The sequence below is a fragment of the Larus michahellis genome, chromosome 3 (assembly GCF_964199755.1).
Source record: "Larus michahellis chromosome 3, bLarMic1.1, whole genome shotgun sequence".
Lineage (NCBI taxonomy): Eukaryota > Metazoa > Chordata > Aves > Charadriiformes > Laridae > Larus > Larus michahellis.
In genome coordinates, this window is record NC_133898.1 from 44420514 (window position 1) to 44431197 (window position 10684).

Genomic DNA, 10684 nt, shown 5'->3' on the forward strand with positions numbered 1-10684 from the left:
AAGAAAGTTAGCATTTGAAGAAACTCAGGTAAGCTGTTTGAAGACTGTCAGCATTTACAGTCAACATTTTCGCATGTGCACGTTTTCTATTTGTATTCTTCCATCTTTCATTTGATAGTACTTGCTTTAAGAAAAACTACCTCTTCAAAGGTGCTGGAGTATACAGTTAATTCACCCGAGACAAAGAGGACCCTGTGGGGGTTTCATCTTATTTAGGAATGCAACATCTGGTGCACAGGACCAACAGTAATCGCAGATTACAGGAAACAAAACTACTTGTTTTATAATACTGCCTCGCTTTATGTAAAGAACACGGCGTTTATATAAAACAGGTGCTTATAGTTTTATAGCTGCATTTATCTCTATTTAGTTAAATTTTTCCAAATATGCAGAGAACTCTTGCAAAAGAAGCGGGGTTTCAATCTCTAACGTAGAAAGCGAGAGATCGATTTTGTGCCAGCCACGTTTCTGTTCTGAAAACAGAAATGGTCTCCATTTGAGTGATGCATTAATAGTGCTACGAATCTTTTAGAATCATAGAATGGTTTGGGTTGGAAGGGACCTTAAAGATCATGTAGTTCCAACCCCCCTGCCCTGGGCAGGGACACCTCCCACTAGGCCAGGCTGCTCAAAGCCCCATCCAGCCTGGCCTTGAACACTTCCAGGGAAGGGGCATCCACAGCTTCCCTGGGCAACCTGTTCCAGTGCCTCACCACCCTGACAGTAAAGAATTTCTGCCTGATATCTAATCTAAATCTACCCTCCTTCAGCTGTAAACCGTTACCCCTCATCCTATCGCTACACTCCCTGATAAAGAGTCCCTCCCCATCCTTCCTGTAGGCCCCCTTTAGGTACTGGAAGGCTGCTATAAGATCTCCCCAGAGCCTTCTCTTCTGCAGGCTGAAGAACCCCAACTCTCTCAGCCTGTCTTCATAGGAGAGGTGCTCCAGCCCTCGGATCTTCCTTCTTAACCCCCTTTTTTCTTCAAAAAAGGAGGACAACCCAGAAAAGAGAAAGAAGGAATGTACTACAAGAGATGAAACAGCTTGGCCAGTGTTACGGCAGAGCAGCCGGGTGGCTCAAGCAGCAAAACGATGCTCTTAGGTCCAGGCAGCACCCACACACTTCAGCCAACATGCCCAGAAGGGTCACGTTAAGAGAGCATAAAGGATGATTTTCAAATTACAACGAGCAAAAAAGAAATCAATGTACACAGAAAACTAAGATTTGTTAATACGGAAGCAAAGCGACCTCATTACCTGGTCATTATAGATTTCCAGCACGTTGAAAGTGTTCTGTAAAGACAAGAAGTAATTAGAAGGTAAAACAGACAGGCAACAAACAGCAAAAGCTAGGCTCTGTATTTCAGCAGCTTAAACATTAAGTTTCTGCCCCATGACTTTTCTCTTCTCCCTGTTGCTTATTCCGTGTGCCTGCACTTCCAACGGAACCAAAGCAAGCACCGTGAGCTGCGCTGGAAAACCCGTGATTTCAGCAAAAATCCGGTACTGGTAAACCACTCTTAGAAATCCTTTTGCTCTGAAACAGGATATTTCACCACATCATTCTAGTAAGAAGCCATTTGCTACAGATAGGAGGGTTTTAAAAAATTTAAAACGGTGTTTAAACTTTGAGAGAAACTAAGGGATTTTATATCTTCAACATTTCCTACTAAAACTGTTTTCTCTTATCAGAGAAGACTTTCTAAACTCCATCGTAACATACGTTTCAATACACCATTTTATTGTATTTTTGTTGTATCTTCCCCTAGCCAAATGTGCACGAGGAAACCGCTAGCAGACCTCAGGGTGGGCTAGCCAGTGAGCAGGAGGAAAAGCCACCTCTGGAAAGATGCGGTGTCTCAGCCAGAGGTCAGAGACGGAGCCCAGAATTGGGGCACAGACGACAGCTGGGCTCAAGGCTCTGCTGATCCTCTGGGGCTCTGCAAATGTGGCTGCGTGGGGGAACCTGCAGAGTGACAGCATGCCCCTGGTGTCACTCGTGAGCTTCAACTGCAACAAGCCAGAGAGGCGGCTTTCTGTGAGCTGCCCCAGTGCAAGATGGCAGGTGGTAAAGGCACGGCCCCGTCTCTGGCAGCCTGCGTAGCCAGCCGCGTTGCTGTCGTGCATGTGTGTGGTGCACCCTCAGCCTTGCTACTGGCCTGACCTGCAAACGGGAAAGCAGCAGCCGCATCCAAGGGTCTGGGACAGAGACACCCCCAGGTCTGGGGTGCACCAGGCCGGGCTCCTGTCGCCAGCAAGGACGAAGCCCCGGCTCAGCAGATTTGTAACAACCCTTCGCTACTTGGCAGACACCCGCATCAAGCTTTAAGCTTCGCAGCATTAAGTTCACCAATGCCAAAAAGAAACCTGTTCTGTACCAGTAAGACTACGGATAAGAAGTAAACGACTCGTGAGACACTATGGATTGGTTTCTGCCCGTAGCTTGTTCTCCCCACCAGAAATCAACAACAAAGCTATTTACGAGTGGTTACATGGGAACTGATGAAATTGCAGCAAACAATTTTATTGAAATAACAAGCCTGAGAGTAGTGTTCCACGAGGGGAAGTTCTGATGGGGGATTAAACTGCTCGGTTATCCTCAGACATATTCACACACTGGGCATATTCTTGCAATACGATCCATGGCTTTATCCAGTGCACTTCCAAAAGGAGAGACGAATTTTATTTCCACCGGTGGAGGTGACCAAGAGCCTCCTTTTCTTGTGGTCCTGAAAAGAAAGAGAAGTATCAAATTGATTTTTTGATTACCAACAGTATTCAGTAGAGGAAAACGTTTTGCAATGTTGGAATTACAAAATCGATGCCAAAGAATTATTTATGGGCTTCTTTGAAGATAGGGTCAAGGCAGAAAACATACAGAAACAAGCTTCCTTTTGCTTTCGTTCCTTACCAGACTGTCCCAAGCATTCTCACTCAGTATTCGCGTGAGCTTTTTGAGCGCCCCCACGCCCTGATTTTAAGAGGCAACTCTCCCCAGACGGTTTTCCAGAAGGAACCGGAAAACACGGCCAGAAACAAGACGTTCTCTTTACTCGTTGTGTGACCCACTCCTGCCTTCTATGGGGAACTAAAGACCGTAAGAGCGTGGTTTCGTAAGGTGGAATGACAGGAGAGCATGCCATCATTGCAAAGAGTAGCACCCACTTGGCTCTTCCTCACTTGGCGGTACAGTTCTGCTCTGACTTTGCGAGCCTGTCCAGCTTGCTGTCTCCTCCAGGAGACCAGCAAGCTGGACAGGCTCGCAAAGTCAGAGCAGAACTGTACCGCCAAGTGAGGAAGAGCAAGTGAGGTGGCCAAAAGCTGAATTGCTACCAAAATAAAGGAATGCAAGTAAGCGTTCAAAAAGCTTTTCATACTTGCTTGCTTTCTTCATTTTTGATTTTGCAGTTCTACCTCTCTTCAATTTTTGCTTTCGCACAGACTCTGTGTATTTGGCATCCTCTTCCTCTTTACTCGGAAGCTCCTACGTTAAGGCAACAAAACCATTACTTATTCACAAGTTCTTACACTTCTACAGAACACAGATGAAGGTTTCTTTCATGAACAAGTCATGACAAAGGTATTGCCGAAAGCATTACAGTTTCCCTCCACAAAAACAAACCTTCCATCTCAAACTCTCACACCAACCTAAAAGCTGAAATTCAGAAATCAACAGATAACACACCCAGTACGTTTAAGGAAAGCCACTGTGCCTTTTCTTGAAGGCAAAGCAACACTTATTAACCACACTATCTTCAATCACCGAAAGTTAAAAAAAAGCCTGTTCATGCAATAGTCATTACCAAAGAGACCGACTTCAAACTGACCCAGATGAAACCAAGGACAGTGAAATGCTGCTTTTCCTTTCAGATCACTGCTGGGTGTGACGTTAGAAACATACAGTGTACTCTCTGCTACACACGACAGCTTCTGCGTTTAAGGGACAGAGAAGAGAGTGTTCAGTGTACGCCATCGCGTGCTCCATTTACCATCTAACAGGGTAAAAGGCAACGATGAGAGAAAAGCTGAAAGTTCCAGTCGGCAACACTTTGTCAAACTGGCCAGCTCTCACATCCCACAGCTCAACCCTGCACTCTAAGGAGCCACTTGGATTGCCTGAGACAACACAGCATATTCTAAATAGCTCCACCTCGTGTTTTTATGGTGCGAACAAAGGCAGTATCTGTTACGTATTTCCAGGGACTCAGATGGTCAAGATAATTTAATCCACGTGTAAAGATCTTTTCCCAGCCCTCTAAGTTGTAGAGCTAGCCAACACCGGCAGAAGGAAGAAGCCCCTCAACAGCAGCTTCCAGTCTCCATAGAACCTGCTCATTTTCTTGCCTCCTGCTTTGTCAAAAGTTGCTAAAGCATCATATTATAGCAACACGCCATGCTTCAAAACTAAATCCAAGAAATACCAGTCTGCATAAGCTTTCCTTTTACACTTACAAATCTACGAACAAGAAAGCAGTAAGCAGTTTGCCCTAAGTTTCCCAAGTCTAGAACCATCTTCTCTACAGTGTTGGGCCAAATTCAAGTCTGCCATTCTGATTTGCAATTCCAGTTCTCAATTTAAGGAGGCAGGCAAACTCTATAAAAATCCAAATCCAAACACAGTCTATAAAGACTTTAACTAGAAAAAAAATCACTCACTGCAGCCCAACTTACCCCAACAGTCCATGCTGCGTTCGAGTTCTCCTCCCTGAATGATACTCTAGGTTTCTTTGCTCGTAAAGGAGGAGTGACCGATCGTCCCGGAGACGCGGAGGGAGTAGCTAGGGGAGTGGTGCGAAGGTTGGATCTGAGAATAGACCGAGGAGTAAACCCAGGAACACCAGAAGCAGATGTGGCCAAAACTTTAGCTCTCTAGGAAAAGAAATAAAAGCACTTAATTTAAAACCCATTAAATGTTCGAAACAGAAGGCTTCCCTTGTCAAAAGTAAGAGTTTAAATTACAAACCGAGTTTGTACCAGCAGGGAGGATGTTTAGCCTCTGCACTGCTCTTTTTCCAAAGGTACGAAAACCTTAACGATAAAAAAGCCCCGTGCTTTTTATGTCTACAAGCTTTTGGTTTGGTTGGTTGTCACTGGTGTGTTGCGTTGGTTTTTTTAATACAAACCTTAACCACAGGAGGAGTGGTAAGTAAATTCAGCTCTGAGCCTCCTGAAAAATTATTTTGTGAGATGGAACCATGCATATTTGATCTCGGTGGGCTGGATGGCATGAACGATGTGGAAGCTCTGCATGGTGACTGTGCTGCAGAACATGAAGGAACGGGATGGACCATCAAATCAGGCAACCTGTTAAGAGACACGATTTAAAAGAGGAAAACAGATAAATCAATGGGGACAAGATCATGCTGCGTTCAAGAAATCTGACATGACACAGCACAAAAACATTCAATCAACAAGAAATATGGGTAAGCCCTCAGCTGTTCAGGTGATGTATCAGGCCCAGGAAGAAGTTACAGGCATTTCCTTTTTGTAATTATTTCTCTACATTTCACACTTAATTTCCCAAATCACTGCCTCTGAGGCAAGAGTAATCCCATTTCAAGCTGCACGAGGCATGTAAGTCCCATGCCAGAAGAAAACGTATCTACATTTCTGCGCTGGGACCACTTCCAATTCTCCACTTAGTCGTGTCCCTAAGTTGGCCTTTTGGAAGCATTCATTCTGTGGATGTACTATAGCTGGAACGCTTCCATGAAGATTTCGTAACTGGCGTCCCAACAAATGCATCACACCACTCTGCACCAGGGAGAGGATGTGTTATGGCTGGTGGTCCTGTAGCTCGAGGTCTAGAATTAAAAGGAAAATGTAACTGACTGTCATTCCCCTGAAGTCCACACGTACCAGAACTCAAGTTCATTTGACCACGCCACTCGTAGGAAAGTCATCTGACAACTACGAGCCTCCTTCCTGCTCTTTATAACTCTGCCGAATTTTAAGCAAAAAGGGCAGAAACAAAGCAGACACTGGGCAGGAGGTGGTAAAACAGGACTATTTGATCCCACAATCAAGTCTATCAATATCTGTACACCCATACCTTGATGGTAATCATGGTCTTAGTTTCAGCTACCTAAAAGCCTGTAAACACACTTCCCGGAATGTAAACATATATGTATTTGCATAAATGAGATTACCATAGCAGAAAAACTGTCTCTCCACACAGTATTTATGAAGTATTGATTCTTAAATGTAATATGTTGAATGTGCAAAAAAGCCAAAGAAGGCTTTAGTCAGGTGCACCTTCCTTCTGGCACACAACATAACGTATCTGAGCAACTGAATGGTAAGGCTGTCTGACTAAGAAGATGTGTATTTATTGCTCAGTTGCAAAGAAACTGTTTTAAGTGGGGTCGTCAATGGTGTGTAACATTGAATAGCTTCATAGAGTAGCTTTGGAGTAGTGCCATATTTTGTTCAACATTTAGCTTCAGCTGTAAGCAAAGGTGTAGAAACTTATTCCTAGTGTTTCAATGGATAGTACAAAAAATACAGGACGATTTTTATTGAGAACTAGCAAAACCAGTTAGTAACACCTAACAGAAGCTTGCACACTTGAGAGAACTTTCTCCTGGAGCAGGCTGCAAAGGTTGGCATCCAGGCGCCTTTTGGGTACCTCCAGTGAAGGAGACCCCACTACCTCACTGCAGGCAGGCGAGTAAGGACAAAAGACCACATAACCTCAAGACAACGGTACGGAGTCAGGTGACCTTTATAACACGTAGATCAAGACTAAACTTTGTCAAAAGGCTGCTTACCTATCAACTCGTGAGAAACCGGTTTCCTGCTCATTTCCTTCCCAGACTTCTCCAGTTTTGCACAATACAGCACTGAGGAAATTTTCTCTAGTACACAAATGTCCTGCATTAGCTGGGTTTGTTACTGTGGATAATGGCGTTGGTCTTGAGACTGGAAAGCAAGAGGGGAAAAATATCAGCCTGCTGCCATCAAAGAGGTGGTTAGTTCTCCACCATATTTCCCCCCCTAAAAGTTACCTTCTCTTACGACCGACGCAGGCAAATGGTAAGGCTTGGCTCTCTCTACGGCCAGCTTCCTTTGAATTCGTGGAAGGATCTTGCCATATTGGGGTAACGCAGAATTTCGGGCAACTGCCCTCTCTCTCAAGCGAGGATCATGATCATTCTGATGAAGGAAAAGCATAAAGCAAAACTTTAACTAATTACAAGAAGTTCCTTGCACAGACCTCTCCGTGCTATTTCGCATTAGTGAGCAGATTTCCTCTACGGGTGTGGGAAAACACCTCCACTGCACAGAACAGCGGCAAGTTCTACCCATCCGCACACACCGATTTCACCTGGTACTTTTAGCAAAGTGGAAGGAAGACTGGAACAGCAACAGAGCCTACAACTTGAAGTTAAAACAATGCTGGCACTCTGCAGAACCTTCTTCTGATAACACCTGTTATCACCTGCAATTTTCTGATATCACCTGCAATTTGCAAACGACTTACTACATAGCAGGCTTTCCCTTGTTCTTCCTGAAACACCAGTGCCCTGAATATACGGGACAACTGGAAATTACCCTGGACAAAATGATGTGAAGATTAAAACAAGCAAGAAAAAGCGACCTACGCACACCACCTGGCCACATGACAGTTTTCAAATGCAGGACCTACGACTTCCAAACCACCTTAGAAGTTTGAGTCACTGGAAAACTATGATTCCAGAAAACAGCAAACGCGTCACAAATCCAGAACACAAGTTCATGTAACACAAAATGTAATCTGGCTATTTTGAGAAATAGAGGTTAGACAAGAATTTTTGTCATAAAAGCCGTGAAATGAAAGTTGTGGAATTGGAGAGCACACTATAACTCGCAGAAATTAAAAAACAAACAAAACCCACAGAAATTTAACCTGTGGATTGGCACCTAGCCTGCTCTCAGCTAGAAAAATACAGTTGCGTGCAAGACACAAGCGATGACATACAACCTACTCGTCATCCCACAGGAAGGAGTGACACAAACAACTTCCAGTAATCTAAGCCACGCATAACATACGTATCTCAATAACGGAATGGTAAGACTGGCAGATGGGAAAGATACATGTTTATTCCTCAGATGCAAACAAACTGTTCTCAGTGGGGTCAACAGTGGTGTGTAACATTTAATTTATAGCTTCATAGAGTAGCTTTGGAGTAGTGACGTATATTGGTCAACATTTAGCTTCAGCTGTAACCAAAGGTGTAGAAACTTATTCCGAGTGTTTCAAAGACTGGTATGAAAAAAACAAAGCAAGATTCTGAACACCAGCGCTGCTCCTTAAAAACTTCTCCAAACACTCCCATGAGAAAAAAAAATTCATTCCAAAAATCTGTTATGGCTCTGCCTTTTCTCTTTTCAAAGAGACAATGAACATTTTTCCTTGCTCCCACTTACTTGTTCGGTGTCTGTGGAAGGCAGCTTCAGCAAGTCTTCCATCAGGCCCATCTCCTGGCACGTTTCGTACATGTGTTTTAAGAGGTCTTCTAAGTTTGCCTGAGTGGCATGTTGGTGCAACAGACCCCAAGCCTCCGCCATGCACCTGTAATTAATGTTTCAGACGTAAAGGGATGTTAATAGCATAACCAAAGAGATGCCCCAAGAGTCTTGTACTCAAAGTTTAAAGGAAGCTTAGGGGATGATGATGTCTATTCTTTGTTCTCCATTTTCACAAGATTTGCGTGATAAAATGGTGGGATATATTTCTTTACCTATTGGAGAGCAACACAGTGAGGAGAAGTTGCACTTCCCCGCTGCTTGCCGTGGGTGGCCTCATCAGCTGGATGTATCTGAGGGCTTGCCCATGCTCCCCTTGGCACAGGAGGGACTGAATAATTCTCTTGTGCTGCCATGATGCGGTTTTGATTGTAGCAGGATGAAAGAGCAGGGCCAGTGAATTCTGTACGAGTTAGAGATCGGGTTTTTTACTAGGTAAACACAAGCACACGCAACAAAAATCCTCAAAAGCTTCTTAAGTAAGGGTGAATGCATGTTATTAAACAAACAGAGGTGACTAATGAAGCAATTGATACAGGACAGGTAAACAAAAATGCTTAAGTACTTGCAAAAAAAACATTCAGCTAGCCATACAGAACAAAGCGAGTGTTTTAAAAGGAGTAATTCACCCTCTCCTAGGTTAATGAAAGCTCTGTCTACAAACACCACTGTTTAGAAACACATTACTAAATACTAAGCTACTCTGTCAGACAAGCAGATTATATCAACGTCATGACAGGCAAAGAACAACCTTCAGCATCAGAAAGAACATGAATGAGGTTGAAAAGTGCCTTCTGCACTCTTCTGTCTCACATCTTGCTGCTGTGCTCATGGCTTTCATATTGAAAGGACCTAAAACACTCTTTGTGAGAAAGTGCTCATCCGCTCGGGCTGCTGAAAACAACCTAAACGGAGGGCTTTGAAAATTCAGATAGCAAGCATTATTACAGTTGATTTCGTCTTTAATCGATTTCCTGTCAAAGTAATTCGAACAGAATTGCAAATCATAATTGACTGCTGAAGATGTAGCAGTATTACAAAACAAGCTTCTAACATTTTAGCACTTGGTTTTAGCTAAGCACCCATATTGAAAAATCATTTTCTAGATTATAGCTTTGTACTGCAATGTATGTCTAACTCAACTCTACCATACTTACTTCGTAATCATCGTGATCTAGAAGCCAAAAACCTTCAACAAGCTTAACAAGACCCCAGGGGATGCCAAAGGCAGTTGCAAAGGAGTCGACTGAAGTCTCTGTCTCACTCGGAAAGGAACGCTTGATATCCAGCAGCAAGTAAATTGTCTGACATCAGGTATCTCATTAAGGCTAATCAGTTTGTAAGACCAAAAGTTTATCACATTACCCTTAGAAAAACAGAATGAAGTAAGAATAAGAATATAAAGGAAGCAGGTAGCAGAAAATACATTCAACACATTGAGCTTAATTATTACAGCAAGTAAATTCCACAGTTGGGTTTTTCCCTCATGTCCAGCGTCTATAAAACAGTGTAAATTGTGGCATCCTTACAGGACAGCTCAGCTCCGAATGATTAAAACTGGATTTAAACCAGTATGCGGGTCACTCATTGGTAGCGTCATTTTCTCTTTCTGACATCCGTTTTTAGGGACATCATCTAACAAGACAGCTCCGGGCTATAAGCGTTTCTAAGCCCCTTGCTCTCTAGGCTCCCCTCGCGGGTTAGGAAACAAACAGCAAAAGCAAGGCTGTGTATTTCAGCAGCTTAAAAATTAAGTTTCTGCCCCATGACTTTTCTCTTCTCCCTGTTGCTTATTCCGTGTGCCTACACTTTCAACGGAACCAAAGCAAGCACCGTGAGCTGCCCTGGAAAACCCATGATTTCAGCAAAAAATCCGGTACTGGTAAACCACTCTTAGAAATCCTTTTGCTCTGAAACAGGATATTTTACCACATCATTCTAGTAAGAAGCCATTTGCTACAGATAGGAGGGTTTTAAAAAATTTAAAACAGTGTTTAAATTTGGAGAAAAACTAAGGACATTTTATATCTTCAACCCTTATTACTAAAACTGTTTTCTCCCTATCGGAGAAGACTTTTGCAACGAAACATTTAAGAAAAAAGTCATCAAAAATCCACAGTACAAAGAAATAAAACAGCGCTTCTGTCTACAACTTAACGCTAAACTAAATGTTT

General features: G+C 43.2%; 1 protein-coding gene across 1 annotated transcript; it reads right to left on the bottom strand.

The window, feature by feature from the left end:
• Positions 1 to 2320: 2320 nt before the first annotated feature.
• Positions 2321 to 8552, bottom strand: LOC141740532 (protein ELYS-like). The gene is made up of 8 exons (XM_074579358.1): positions 8412 to 8552; positions 7010 to 7157; positions 6773 to 6923; positions 5126 to 5306; positions 4674 to 4871; positions 3380 to 3486; positions 2640 to 2731; positions 2321 to 2388 (listed from the first exon to the last, which is right to left on the bottom strand). The coding sequence occupies exons 1-8, from the start codon at positions 8550 to 8552 to the stop codon at positions 2321 to 2323; spliced, it is 1086 nt and encodes a 361-aa protein (XP_074435459.1).
• Between the last annotated feature and the right edge of the window lie 2132 nt (positions 8553 to 10684).

Excerpts from the sequence above, each read along its gene's own strand:
- LOC141740532 (XM_074579358.1), bottom strand. The coding sequence starts at position 8,552 with ATGGCGGAGGCTTGGGGTCTGTTGCACCAACATGCCACTCAGGCAAAC. Across the intron at positions 3,487-4,673 it reads ACGCAGCATGGACTGTTGGG|GAGCTTCCGAGTAAAGAGGA; the intron begins GTAAGTTGGGCT and ends GCCTTAACGTAG. Across the intron at positions 2,732-3,379 it reads AAAATGAAGAAAGCAAGCAA|GACCACAAGAAAAGGAGGCT; the intron begins GTATGAAAAGCT and ends CTTTCTTTTCAG.